The 14,957-nt window shown below is 38.9% G+C and overlaps 1 protein-coding gene across 4 annotated transcripts; it reads left to right on the plus strand.

Annotated features, from left to right (window-relative positions):
• Nucleotides 1-4,850: 4,850 nt before the first annotated feature.
• On the plus strand, nucleotides 4,851-10,114 carry LOC112289424 (putative receptor-like protein kinase At2g42960). Of its 4 annotated transcripts, XM_090255050.1 has the most exons (8): nucleotides 4,865-5,350; nucleotides 5,803-5,957; nucleotides 6,383-6,453; nucleotides 6,721-7,239; nucleotides 7,386-7,616; nucleotides 7,820-8,080; nucleotides 8,248-9,093; nucleotides 9,211-10,114. In XM_090255050.1, the coding sequence occupies exons 4-8, from the start codon at nucleotides 7,011-7,013 to the stop codon at nucleotides 9,819-9,821; spliced, it is 2,178 nt and encodes a 725-aa protein (XP_090111176.1). In that variant the 5' UTR covers nucleotides 4,865-5,350; nucleotides 5,803-5,957; nucleotides 6,383-6,453; nucleotides 6,721-7,010; the 3' UTR covers nucleotides 9,822-10,114. The 4 variants fall into 4 exon arrangements, with proteins under 4 accessions (XP_073394077.1, XP_090111176.1, XP_024390388.1 ...); XM_024534620.3 differs by lacking the exon at nucleotides 6,383-6,453; XM_090255049.1 differs by having other exon boundaries at nucleotides 4,865-5,022; nucleotides 5,254-5,350; nucleotides 5,803-7,239.
• The last annotated feature ends 4,843 nt before the right edge of the window (nucleotides 10,115-14,957 follow it).

Here is a 14,957-nt window from a genome sequence, read left to right on the forward strand (position 1 = left end):
CTTCCACCTTCTTAAGGTCCATCTTCAAGCCTTCAGTAGTCAGAATGAACCCCAAAAACTCCATCTCTATTTGATAAAATAAACACTTCTCGAACTTGGCATATAGTCCTCGCTCGCATAGTTTCTTCAAGACCAAACGAATATACTTTTCTTGCTCTTTCTCGTTTATGGAGAATATCAAAATATCATCCAAATAGATGTCAACAAAATCGTCAAGGTGCTCTCAGAAAATATCATTCATCATATGTTGAAAGATCGCTGGAGCATTGGTAAGACCAAAGGACATGACATTATACTCAAAATAGCCATACCTTGTACGGAATGTTGTCTTCCACTCATCTCCTTCCTTGATTCGTACAAGGTTGTAAGCTCACCTTAGATCAATTTTTGTAAAGATCCTTGCACGTCTAAGTTGTTCTAAGAGACCAAAAATCAAAGGTAACGGGTAACGATTTTTCTTTGTTACCTTGTTGAGGCCTCGATAGTCCACGCATATCCGCAACGAGCCATCTTTTTTCTTCACAAATAAGATGGGTGCTCCAGTTGACGATTTTGAATGACGGATGAAGTTCTTGGCTAGATTCTCGTCGATGTACTTCCGCAACTCTGCCAACTCCATCTGCGATAGATTGTAGATTGGGTCAAAAGGTGGTTGTACTCCTTCCTTCAAGTCTATGGCGCAATCATATGGTCGGTGTTCCGGTAGCATGTCGATATTCTTCTTTTGAAACACGTCTTTAAAATCCTTATATTGCTCAGGTATACTTGCTGTCCAGATCTTCTCCTCGGTAGTTGGAGCCGCATAAATGACAAACGATGTGCCTTCCTTGGACGATCTTATAAACGCTCTTGCTCCAATGAATAAGGATTTTTCTATTCGGGGTTTTCTACTAGGCTTGCTCTTGGGTGGTTTTGTGGAAAAGGTCATCTTCCGCAACCTCCAATCTACGGATGGATTATGCTTTTTCAACCAAGAAAGACCAAAAATAACAGGATTTGATGGGGTTCTAATAATATTGAAAATAATATGACTACTATGGCCCTTAAACGTCACTTCTATAAGTTCTGATTCATTGGTGACACTATCAGACAATAAAGGTCGCCCATCTATGACCTCAACGTGAACAGGTTTAGATTTTTGTACTAAAGGGATCTTATGACACTTCGCAAATTCTTTATCTAAGAAACAAGCAGATGCTCCTGAATCTAATAATGCTAAGGTTCTCAATTTCTCAGGGCTAATAAGCAAAGAGATTGTAAAGCAAAGGGTAGGTTGAGCGAAAAGAAAGGAACCTGGTTGTTGTTGCGATATTTCACTGTCCAGCTGCATGGTTCCTATTGTGGCTGGGCATCCTTGTTTTCTTGAACAAATGCGTCCCTAGTCCTGATAATAGGTCGATTTTGCTTCTTGGGATAGTTTCCAACTTTGTGGCCTTTTTCACCGCAATACAAGCATAGACCTTCTTCCATACGCCGCTTTTTTTCTTCTAGAGTAAGGGATTTGACACGTACCGCATCAATTTGCATGTCTTCTATCTCTGAATGTGAATTCACGCTGCTTGCCAACATAGTTGGGACATGGAAAACCGTATGTTATCTTGAATGTTGGTCTTGGCGGCGTTGAAATAGACGATTATTGCACTTCACAGCTTGACTAATAGTTTTTCTGAGCGTTTGCGGATCAGGTTGAGTTAATAGCAAATCCTTCACATCGTCCCTTAAACTCCAATAGAATTGACTCATCAACGCTTTTTTATCCCAATTGATGTCACATGCTAATTACTTGAAGTTCGATGCATAGATTGATGTAGAGCGCATTCCTTGTCGTAGTGACCGGATCTTTGTTGTAGCCCATCGAACCTTGTCGTGTTCACCAAATGCTTCCGCAAATGCCTCCAAAAAGGTTTCAAAGTTGTTTAGTATGGATGATCGTTTCTCAAATAAAGGAGCAAACCATGATAGAGCTTACCCTGTAAGTAAGGTTCCAACAAGCCCAACACGTGACTCCTCTATTGGATAGCGTTCGGGCTGTAAAGCTGTTATCAACCTGATTTGGTTGACGAATCTTCGAAACTTGGAATACGTACTATCAAACTTGTCTGGAAGGCTAACTCGGGGCTCCTTATGTTGTAGAACTAGTGGTGCTTATTGAACCTGAGGCAAAGTTGCTTCTCCAAGTGCAGAAGTTTGAGGCTGGTGCAATCTAGATTATGCCATCCCAGATGCTCCATCATTATGAAGCCTTGCCACGACTCTTTCAATCTCTGTAGTTCTTTGCGATAACGTAGCAAGGACATTTATGATAGCATCCAACTTGAACTCCAAACTTTTCGTCATACTAATGTCTTGGCCTCCAGCCATTCTAAGAGAAGGACAGAAATGACTCTACAAGAAGACAATATTGGTTTAGAGGAGGGTACTCCGCATCCTCTAAAATGCCTTAAGAGCTTCAAGAAAAGGGGTAACCCACTCTCTCCAAGAAGAATAAGACTCCAATATTGTAACAAAAGAAGTATCAGTCTAGAGGAGGATAATCCGCAACCTCTAAAATGTTAGTACACTTCCAAGCAGAGGGGTAATCCACACTCTAACGAGGAAGAAACTAGCTCTGATATCTGAGGTGAGTGAAGTCTCGACAAACTGTCACAAAGACAGAAATACAGACTTGAGATTTAACAAGAAGTTCAAGAAGAACTGGCAAGAACTAGATTAATCAGATGAATACAAGAACAATACCAGAGAGGTGAGCTAGAGCTCCAAGAGATGTGTTGTTGAGACTGAAGAACTCTTCAGCCTCGATTCCAATATATACTCCTATTTAGGAAGCTTCTCAAGCAACTTCTACCAATTAGAAAGCTTCTAGAAGGTTCCAGAGACTTGCTTCTAGAAGGTTCTAGAAACTTATCTCTAGAAGGTTCTAAGGACTATGTCCCTAACATCTTCTACCAACTAAGAAGCTTCTAGAAGATTCTAGAGACTTGCTTGTAGAAGGTTCTAGAAACTTGTCTCTAGAAGGTTCTAAGGACTATGTCTCTAACAATAAGTATACAAAAGGAGGTACAAATAGACAAATTTTTTAGTGATGTATTTATATAAAAAAGAATTGGCTAACTTTGTTATCTTCACCTAAAGAAAGTTAGCTAAGAGGATTTGTTGGAACTTGATGTAAAGGCCCAATAGACTCCCAATGATAACCCTATTGCCAATCACTTAGAAAACTATTAGTATTAATTAGCATCACTCTTATATTTTTATTTTTAAGGTTGCAATTTAATGTATGAATAATTTTTATACAATTTAAATGCTATAATTAATTAACATGGTAAATATTAAATTTATTTAAATACTTAGAAATAAAATATAGTTTATGCAAACTTCTAGTTGTAATATAATTAGCATTGCTAAACCAAGATACAACCAAGATTATTCTTAACAACATGGCTAGAATCTTTACTGAAAAGGACGAAGAAAAAGATAAACATGGCCTTTTTTTAATTGATAGAGCACCGGATAAAATCTTGTTGTGGGCTTTTACATTCTTCACACACTGAATTGCTGTCTCGCAGTAAAAATCTTTGGCATGTACAGTCATGCGAGAGCTGACAGTGTTTGATGCCGCTGGGAACAGTAAATAATGCGTTGACTATGGAAACGCATGTTTTTCAGAACACCCAATACAAAAAAGAGTAATAAGTTTCTGTACGACTTGACGTCTGGTATATGAGGATCAGTTCAGTATTTAGTTCTAAATAAAATATGTTTGAAAAGGAATCCTTCTGCCACTTGTTGGAATCAGATCTTAAATACGAACTGGAAACTATCCTACAATTTTATATGACTCAACTGGGAGCCAAGGGAGCTGACTTAGGTTGTGCAAATAGGCTGTGAACAATGATCCAATGCCGTGTGCTCTATATATCCTATGCATCTCATCAATCCAGCTGGAATCTGGCTAAAAGACCATGACCCTGGGGCGTTTTATCGAAGATTGGTGCTTTGTTGTGCCTTCTCTTACAAATAATTTTCCTTGAGTCTGAACTGAATCTTGTACACCGAAATTTTCTAACTTCGCAAGAAACATTAGCCACTTCAATGCAGGTAGGTGTCTACCTACTGTAAGGAATTCTGTGGGGAGAATAATTATCCTATTATCTCACGGCCAGAGTTCCTACTCAAAGGAACTATATTTGATAAACCAGGAGGAAGATGAAGCAAAGACTTTGAGATCGTGCCACTTGCACTTCACATCCAATTAAACAATGTTTGGTTTTGCCACAACATCCAAACAACCTCCTGGTCGGAGAGCCTACAAACAGAAAGTTGCTAATCTGATCGCTCACACGATTTCAGACGTTGGTTTTCAGTTGACATTTGCAGAATCAGATTAAAGCCGCGATTACATGCATTTTTCCCCACCTACAGATGGGATTTTTAAAGTGATGAGCTAGCTACAGAGCCTTGCCGATGAGGAAAGAATTGCATGACACAGACACTTTTGATGAAAGTTGAGAGGTGTACTGGATTTCGTTCCTGCACCCACCGAGGCCCTACCCCCTTGCATGTTTCGTATTTATGTGTTGCTTGTGTGACCACATGGATTTGACTTGGATCGATCATTTCTTCGTCCTATTGAGGGGCGTCTCTCAAGCGTGAGCCTTAAAGTTGCATACCGCTTGACACAACTGGACCTCATTAACGAGACAAGTACTCCCATCAGTTACAGTAACTCAGAATACAATTACTTAGAGCTGTAGCCATGGCGGTAGCTACGAACATTACTGTTCATTATGTTAGTAGTATAGTAGAACTGAGTATCTACACAGAGTTGGGGTCCAGTGGTGGAATGAGGAACCACCCGGGGAGAGCATACTAGAAAAAGAAAATTATTAGACAAAGCCAGTTCATGGGGAGAAATATGCCCGCTGTGTATTCGGTAAAAGAGAGTTGCGATCATTTGCACAAAGGTTCCGAGGACCCACAGTCGTAATCGTAACACCAGCCTTGCATCATCAGTTCCATAAGGTCTAATCCCATGTCGATTTTTTGACCTGTCTCCTCTCATTTTAGTGTTCTCAACCGCTGGTCTCAGGCAATTGACTTCACTATTCATTGATAGTGTGCGTGATATAGACGATTACTTTGTACATAGCTACAGATGAAAACACGTTTCTGGGAGCTTCATTATTATTTGTATCCTGCTCAGCTAGGATACGAGCGTGTAACGCTTTAAACCTCACCATACAGCTATTGTAGGCTAAACAAGTGGGAGCAATCCGAAGTTTTGCAAGTTTCATGCGACAACGTCAACGAAAGTGAAACAACCGAAATCGTTGACACGACTCGGTTTATGGTAATTGGCATCTGTGACGCTTCGACTCCTCTAACCATCGATCAAATTTGAGATTTGTGCACGTCTGAGTTTGTTGATATAGTCTCTGCCAATGTCCTTCATATTGCTGCTTTTGCCGGATCGTACTCTTGTCGTAACAATCGAAGTGTCTTTCAATACCCTACCTGGGGCTCTCTCCGAAGAGCATCGCTGAGACTCACTTTACTCGTCATTGGATCAGTATCCTAACTCAAAGGTTACTCAAGGGGTCATTCCTGCTCGGATAGTTAGAGAAACCGATTGACTCATCTGATTGCACAGGTTTTGAGCTTGTCTGGTTACAGATATGTACAACCCTGTTTATGTGGATGTACATCGGTAGCTCGTTACAGTAGGTCGACAGATAGAACTCAAATCATAACAGATAAAAATTAAATACATAGATCTCTGACTTGCTAACCTGATAATCTTAGATGCTTTACAAGATTAGCGATTGGGAGTAGCATATTTCCGTGGCTGGGTTTCGACGTGATGAGCACTGGTGCGACTGATACCAGCAGCTGAGCTGACTACAAGCTGGTCGTGGCTCTTCGTTTGGAGGTTCCTGGAACACGGCTGAACCCCTCAGGTACACTGCCCGCTACACAAAATTAGCAGTTGTTAATGGAGGTGTGTAATAGATTCAAAAGAGTATCACCATAATTGCACACAGACTCAACGCGTCTTCCATTTTGGGGGGGAGTATGTTCCGGAGGATTGAATGAGATCATCCTGGTACAGGGTCAGTATTGAGAGTTCTAAAGGTATCAAGTGCTCACTCGATCACAACTGTCATGATTAGTACTTCTGAACTCTTTACCAGTGATATCACAGTTGGCAATTGATTTCTGGGATGTGATCCACCACTTGCTATATCCTCGTTGTATCAATTCCTCCAGTATGCCCTCCTTGCGAAAGGTTCTTCAAAAGTGAAGGTTCTTCTTTGCGGTGAATTAAAAAATAATTGTTGCCGTGATACGAAGTACGAGTCATCAAGTTTGTTGCCGTTGATAGAATCAATCGTCCGCACTGAATTAATCCGCGAGGGGACTTCCAGCAGCAGAAGCGGGGCAATCGTTCGAGTGGTAAGGGCATTATTGTCTATGACTGGGATAAGTAAGTTCAATTTATGTCTTTAATTGGAATGAAGACGCCAGGATTGGTTTGGGAATCGAAACAGCTCGCACGACATCCATGCCGTGTTAGGAGTGTAAGGACGCAAGAATTGTGAAAAGTGTTGGTTCGACCAGGAACCAACAGACTCGCAGTGTCATTCGCAGTATATTGTTACTAAACGAGTTTGATGCGCAGTTGTCTAGTTTCTTGTTCATCTCACCCGGTCTACTGTGCAGCTCCATCGAAACCTCGGACGAATGATGAAAAAAAAAAAATCCTTGGCATGTATGATGGATACTATGACGACAACCTCATGTTCCAGGTGTGCTTGAAACAAGGTAGATATTGGTTTGGGTGGTTTCAGAGCAGTTCAGAATGCGATGATCTAGTTCTCTATGCCCATTTACATAGCTGGGGGCAAACATTGGTCATTCAGAGCAACAAGGAGTAGCAGGGACGAGACCATGAATGAGAGTCTTCTCATGTCGTGGACTCATTTGTAGCCATCGCAGAGTGGCGCTAAGCTATGGCCCGATGCAATACGCTCTCCGCTTCCTCAGAGCTGATGCACCTGGTACCCTTGCTTGTGCTGCTGTTCACATGGCCTGCTGCGGCGTGGGTGTCTGAAAGGTTGGAGGTCGAAGTGTTGATGGATGTGAAGGCTGCCCTTGATCCTGATGGATTGGTTTTGGAGTCTTGGAAAAGAGGAGGGCAGCCTTGCTCTGGCAGTTTTGAGGGCATTTTCTGCAACTCAGGTGACAAGCTGATCGATGACGACCTTATCAATTTGATTGTAATTGTAAGATTCTGTTGTTTCTGAATGGGTTGTGATCACGAGAGTGCACAACGCATGGTCAATTCACTAAAACTGTGTGAAGATTGTTTATTTTCTTGATGTCAGTTGGGAGAGTGACGAACATTTCATTACAAGGGCGGTCGTTGACGGGGTATATTCCACATGAGGTGTCAGAACTCTTGTATCTCTCTGGCCTCTTCTTGCATTTTAATGAGCTACAGGGCGGCATTCCTGGATCGCTTTTCACGTTAGAAAGCCTCACAGATTTGTATTTGAACTGGAATCAATTGACTGGCCCCATTCCTCCTCAAATTGGCCAGTTGACACGGTTACAAGGTACAACGTCCACCTCGAAACTCTCGTCATTGTCATTACTTCCATCTTTCTTTGAAAACTCGTAATTTATCACCATTTTCAACTCTGAGTAAGTTAAGATATATAAATTTAATATTGGATTTTATCAGCACCAGAATCTCTTGGGTTCTAAAAACCGAATACGAGCATTAATTTTGTGTGGCGGAACGTGTGTGTGCTTTTAGCGCTGGAGCTGTGTTGCAACAAGCTGGAAGGAGAAATTCCAGTGGAGATTACTACTCTGTCAAACCTCAAAACCTTGGCCATCAACGCCAACAGCCTTTATGGGACCACTCCTACCACAGTTGGCGATTTGACCATGCTGCAACGATTCGACCTCAGTAACAACACATTGATTGGCAGAATTCCAGACTCAATAGCGAATTTGACAAATCTCGTATTTCTCGATGTGTCGAACAACTTCCTCTCTGGTCCTGTGCCAACCGGTGAGCTGGAAACTTCTCCCATCTTAGTTCTATATGAATGAATATCCTCCGATGTGTGTCAACCTGAGTGTTGCTCAGTAACAGTTGTGGTCACATGCCGAACTTTCTTCACACGGATATAGTCCGAGGTCGTTGGAATGTTCTAATCTGAAATGAATTTATCACAGGACTGTTTAGTTTGTCACATGGTTTCAACTACATCAACAATAGTGGTCTCTGTGGCGCGAGCGTAAACATATCGCCTTGCCTGGCCTCAGGCCCCACCTCTTCGAAGCCTCCACCTCCGGAACCCTCACAAAAATTCAAGAGAATACTTAGCCTTACAACTGCCATCGTATTCGCAGTCGGAGGAAGCGCATTTCTGATCCTCGTTTACATTTGTTTGAAACACTGGAACGCTAATCTGAGATATACATTGGATATTAAGCCAGCTACGAACACAGATGTGAAACTTGTGCAGACATCCGCTAACAGCGGGGAGAAAGCTGAGAACATCAGCGAGACCACACACCATCTCCGGGGCTCATTCAATGGTAGCACACCAGACTTTTCGACCCTGGGAAGGTCCCGGGTTATGTCGGGTCGAAGCACATCGACGGTTGCGTCTAACGGGCTCTCAAGCCCCGCGGAATGGAACTCTTGGATACATTTGGACGAGCTTGAAACAGCTACCAACTATTTCTCCGAGAAGAACCTTTTGCGGAAGAGCTGCCACTCGGCTGTGTACCAAGGAGTGCTGCGTGACGGCACCGTAGTGGCTGTGAAGGCTATCTACAACACACGATACTCATTTGGCGAGCAGGACTTTCAGAATGCACTCGAAGCCTTGCTGCAAGTAAAGCATGAAAATCTGGTCAACTTTTTGGGGTTCTGCTGCTCCAAAGGCGGATCAGAATGCTTCCTCGTCTACGAATTGGTATCATGCGGGTCCCTGGAGAAAAACCTCCATGGACCAAGTGAAGTGTTGCTGAACTGGAGCATGCGAGTCAATATCATCCGGGGGATTGCAAAAGGTTTGAATCGATTTTTTTCCCACACCTGAACATCTTCTAAGCATAAAATTAGGTCATGATAGATCTCAAATCTCCCAGGAATGCCCTTCAACATCCTTCTGACTATATATGGAGCAGGTCTCGCCCACTTGCATGAAGGCATAACAGAGCCGCTAACGATGGTCCACCAAAACCTGTGGGCCGGCAACATCCTCCTCGACAAGCAAGGCAACGCGCTACTTGCAGACTACGGCTTGTCCGACATTGTCGCCGAAGAGGTGATGTATGCGACTCACAAGACGCTAGCATCGCTCGGCTACCTCGCGCCCGAATACGCATACACAGGCCAAGTCACCGAAGACTCTGACATCTACGCCTTCGGCGCCCTGGTGCTGGAGCTTCTGACTGGGAATCGCCCGATGTTCTTCACCAACTCGACGCGCACGCTCGTCAATACGCACGCGTCGGTGCGCCCGTTGCTGGATCTGGGCAAGATCCGCGAATTCGTAGACCCGAAGCTGGAAGACAATTTCTCCCTTGAGGGAGCTGCAGGGCTGGCCCATATCGCGCTGCAGTGCATGTCTGAAGATCCTGGCGTCAGGCCCAACATGGTCGATGTGGTCCTTCGGCTTAATGCTTACGAGGGATGGTCCGACATGCCCATCGATTCCTTTCTGTTCACCACCACGACTGCTGGTGCGCGGCAGCTCTCGTTCTCGCGCGTCGAATCGCTTCACCAGTGCCGCTGATCGATTAGACTCTAGACATTCCTATCGATCTATTCTAGACAACCCCTTCAATCGATCTGCGCCGTTCGTTCAATCTTCGACTAAAGACGACCCAGATCGGTTCTACACGATCCGGATTGAGTGGAGAAAACTACGTTTCAAGGCTCTTGGCCCCCAATAATCATATGAAAAAATAGCAATATATCATGAGCATCGATGGACAAAACTCAAAAGTCAAACAAAGCTGTTGTATAACACTGATGTTTTTGACAACTATGGTGTGTTTTAACTTGTCCTTTCAGTGTACAAACAAATTTTTCTGATGTTTTAGATTGATTTATGTCTGATTGTAGTAACAGTGATCTGTAAGAACTGTTGTTAACAAAAATATTATCAAAACAACTTAGGATTCACCACTAAGTATGATACTATATCAATTATAAAAGTTCTGAAATGCAGAACACAAAAGATTCTAAAATTATGTAAGTAAAAGACAAATTTTTCTTTAACTTTTAATAAATACAACTTGATGTTTTTTTTAAAAAGAATTCTATGAGTTATTGTAATTTTATAATCTTGATGATAAATTATTTAATGATCATATTTGACTTTACCATTATGCACTTTAATTTTTTTTATCAATTAAAAATATTTATAAATAAATATCATTAATTTTTTAGTCTCAAAATTTTTAAATTATTACTAAATTATAATATATTTATTTCTTTTTATATTTTTAAGTATATGATATATATTTGTTTTTAAATAATTAATAAATAGACAAAGATAATATTTATATTATTATATTACAATCTAATTTAATCTTTCATAGATTATTTTTACTAATAAATTATATTAATAATTAATAAGATGGAAGTATTTGTAAAAAACCATTATGTAACTAAAAGAATACTTTGATATATCTATATATATATATATATATATATAAATGTTAAATTGACTTTGGCTTTTACCAAAACAACCTACCTAACAAAACCATCATTACACCCCCCTCTTTATTTCTATTTCCAACCCCCTTCTCTAGTCCCAAATAAATAAGTTGAAAGATTTTAACACTAGCAAGTTTTTTTTAAAAAAATCAGCTTGCCTCAATCAAAGGCTCAAAGTTGTTGCACAATCTCTTATGGAGCAACTTAAGAAAATTGAACTTGATTCTATCATTTGAGACTCAGAGTCTTAATCAAACCTAAGTGGCATCCTAGTTTTGAAATTGCACTCAAAGGCCTCAAGATGTCATAGACACATACATTTATTTCAATAGTTACTTATATGATTAAATAGAAGTAGATAAATATAAAATAATTTTATAAACTATTCTAGAGAATCTTCTTAAAAGCTTCATAGATGCGGTTTTGACTTTAGATGTGTTTGTAGGTTAGAAACTTGGCCAAAAAATTAACCATGTATTGGTAGCTTGTGGAACAAGTTATCTCCGTGTAGTAGCTTGTGGAACAAGCCAACTATATGGTGTATACATAGATAACTTGCCTTGCAAGATAAGATATGTGGCTAGCAAAGTCAACCCATGTTGGAGGTCCTATAGAACATTGCCAAGTAGCTCTTAGTTAGATAGTATATATAGAGGCAAGAATGAAGCCTTCTTCACTCTTGTTAATGCCTTTCTAGTCTTAGTCTTATTTCAAAACTTTTTAGTCTTCTTGTTTTTGCAATAGCCATTCTAGTTAACATTACATCATCTTTTGAGTGATTTTCTAGTTCTCTTCAGTGATAGAAGAGTGTATTGACGATTCTCTTTTTTCGAGACTCATGTCCTTGATAGTTTGATAATAGTGCTAACATATTGTTTCTGTCTTCTTTTAGAAGTGAGTGGATTACCCCACTTCTATTGTTGTATTTTGAAGGTTGTGGACTACCCACTTTTAAAAAAAAAATCTTGTTTTGTAACACTGATCTTTTCTTTAAATATGGTGGATTATCCCTCTTTATAGGATTTGTTTTTAGAAGTTACAGATTATCCTCCTTTAATTTAACTTTTGAATTTTTTTGAGTTGTCTATGGAAGGAAAGATTATGGATGCTACACTCAATGAAAGTGAGAATAGATTTACAACTATGGAAAATCTTCATGAGCTTGTCAACACTCTAAGAGTAGAAATCTCACATATTTTCAACATAAATCATGGAAGTACTATACCTACGCCTATGGAAGAAGTTCAAAGTCTATGGCAAGAAGTTGTACAATTGAAAGAAGCAAGTAGATCAACGTCACAACCAAATCTAGAGAGTTTTGCTTCTATAAGTATAATAGGGACAATGATTAGTATGCCTGAGAAGTTTGATGGAACAAGATCAAAATTTTGAGGATTTTTTCAACAGGTCAAGTTCTATCTAAGGTTGCATCCTTTCCAATATCCTAATGGATTTATCCAAGTCGAATTCATAGGCACACTGTTATTAGGAAGTACTCTCTCTTGGTTTACACCTTTAATGGAAAAATATTCATGACTCCTTTATGATTTGAATTCATTCCTGGAAGTATTTACAACCACATTCGAAGAAAGTGATCAAGAACAAGTAGCAGAGACCAAACTTTTATCCTTACAACAAAGATCACGATCAACCACTACATATGTTGTCAAATTCCAAAACCTTGCTTGCGACGTGGACTGGAACGACAAAGCACTTATCAACCAATTTTGGTATGGATTGAAGGATGGCATCAAAGATTTGTTATTAACAATACCGAAAGTAGAATCTTTAAAAAAATTTATTACTCAAGCCATTGCATGGAATAATCATTTATTTGAAAGATGTCAAGAACAAAGATTTGGTTGGAGAGGAACGAGTCAAATAATGGTGGCAACTCCCAAGTTTTTTGAAACATATTTGTCAAAGCCAGAACCAATGCAAATTGATATGATACATTTTAAACCTCGAAGTTGCCAAGAAGGGTTGTGTTTATATTATAGAAAAGCTAAGTACATTGTTTAATATTTTCCAAAGAAGCAATGTAATTATAAAATGAATTGGATAATTACCAAAGAAGATAATGTGTCAAAAAATGAGTTTCTCCAACTACAATAGAGACCGTGCGGCTAGAATCATGTGCAACACCTAGTAAAGGTCTTATCCTCTCCTCAAATTTCTTAACCTTATTTTATAATAGAAGTATATTTAGGACCTAATAATCACAAAGTCTTTGTCTTATTAGATTCAAGAGCCTCAGCATGTTTTATAGACCAAGATTTTCCCAAAAAACAAAAAATACCTTTAGTGAAGAAAGCTAAATCCGTACATGTAGAAATCATAGATGGTTGTTTGTTGTCTTCTGGAAATGTTATCCATGAAACTATTCCTTTAGATACAGCAATTAAAGATCATAATAGCATAGTAATATTTAATGTAATAAAATCTCCCTCTAATCTTATTATTTTAGGATTATCATGGCTAGAAAAATATAACCCTCAAATAGATTGGATTTCTTATAACCTTAACTTTCCTAATAGTATAATCGAAGATCGCATTAGTAAAATAGAAGTACGTAAGTTTAGTATGTCTAAACCTTTACTAGTAGGTGCAAAAGCTTTCATGCATGTTGTAAAAGAAGGATCATCTTTTACTATATATGGTACACCCATTTCTAATAGCGAAACAATGTCGAGTGGTATTCCTAACCAATATGAAGAATTCCAAGATATTTTTGAAAAGAAGAATGTAGATATTCTCTCTAAGTTTCAACCTTATGATTGTTCAATTGATCTGCAAGAAAGAGCTCAACTACTATTTGGACCAATCTATAGCTTATCGCAGAATGAGTTGGCCGCATTAAAGGAGTACATTGATGAAAATTTGGCAAAGAACTTCATACACCATTCTAAATCTCCAATTGGGGCTCTTATCTTATTTATAAAGAAGAAAGATGGATCTTTAGAAATGTATAGATTATCAAGGACTCAACAAGATTACCATTAAAATTAGGTATCCTTTGCCTTTGATTTCAATACTTCTTGACCAACTCAATCAAGCAAAGATTTATACCAAAATAAATCTATGAGGAGCATACAATGTAGTTTGTATCAAAGAAAGAGATAAATGAAAGACTGCTTTTTGAAGTAGGTATAGACACTTTGAATATAATGTCATGCCTTTTGGACTCACGAATGCACTAGCCACTTTTCAACATCTTATAAATGATATTTTTTGTGAGTTTTTAGATGATTTTGTTGTTTGCTATTTAGACAACATTCTAATCTACTCTAAGAATACAAAAGAATATGAGCTTCATATTTGTCACGTGTTATAAAAATATAGAGATACAAGATTATATGCCAAGTTGGAAAAGTGTATATTCCACACTACTCAAGTTGACTTTTTACGGTACATTACTTCTAAAGAAGGCCTTATGATGGATCCGAAGAAGGTCCAAACTATCATAGATTAGAAGATTCCAAGAACAATATGAGATGTGCAATGCTTTTTGGGCTTTGCTAATTACTATCAAATCTTAATTAAGAATTTTTCTCAAGTTGCAGTTCCACTTATACGTTTGACTTGTAAAGACAAACTTAAGTGGAATAAAGAAACAAAAGTATTATTTGATGGTTTAAAGAAGGAATTTATTTCTACACAAATCTTATATTACATTGACTTCTCTACAACATTTTTTATGGAAATAGACATGTCAGATTTTGCTATAGGTGTCGTATTGTCACAAATGGGAACAGATGAAAAACTCCACTCAATAGCTTTTTATGTGAAGAAATTTTTAGCAGCCAAGATTAATTATGAGATCTATAACAAAGAACTCCTTACAATAGTGGATTCATTTCAAGAATGGTGTGATTATCTAGAAGGCACCTCAAGTCCTGTAATCGTGTATACAAACCATAAGAACCTTGAGTACTTCATGTCAACATGTATCTTAAATCATCGTCAAGTCCATTGGAGCATGTCTTTACCTAGATTTAATTTCAAGATCACTTATCGACTCGAAAGACAACAAGGTCTATCAGACGCTCTTTCTAGACGTTCTTATCTTACACCAAAAGAAGGAAATGCATCTTTTGATCAACAAAGATCAATTCTTTTGAAGCCTGAGTATTTTCATCTTTGAGCTATAAAATCAACATTGACTATTGATTCAACATTTATGAAGCAAATTCAATCAAGCATGTCT

The sequence above is a fragment of the Physcomitrium patens genome, chromosome 12 (genome assembly GCF_059467195.1).
Source record: "Physcomitrium patens ecotype Gransden chromosome 12, ASM5946719v1, whole genome shotgun sequence".
In the NCBI taxonomy this organism is placed as follows: domain Eukaryota; kingdom Viridiplantae; phylum Streptophyta; class Bryopsida; order Funariales; family Funariaceae; genus Physcomitrium; species Physcomitrium patens.

Bases quoted from the DNA above. Each gene is read 5' to 3' on its own strand.
- LOC112289424 (XM_090255050.1), top strand. From the start codon at position 7,011: ATGGCCCGATGCAATACGCTCTCCGCTTCCTCAGAGCTGATGCACCTG. The intron at 7,617-7,819 runs GTACAACGTCCA...GTGTGCTTTTAG, and splicing joins CCAGTTGACACGGTTACAAG to CGCTGGAGCTGTGTTGCAAC. The intron at 8,081-8,247 runs GTGAGCTGGAAA...AATTTATCACAG, and splicing joins CTCTGGTCCTGTGCCAACCG to GACTGTTTAGTTTGTCACAT.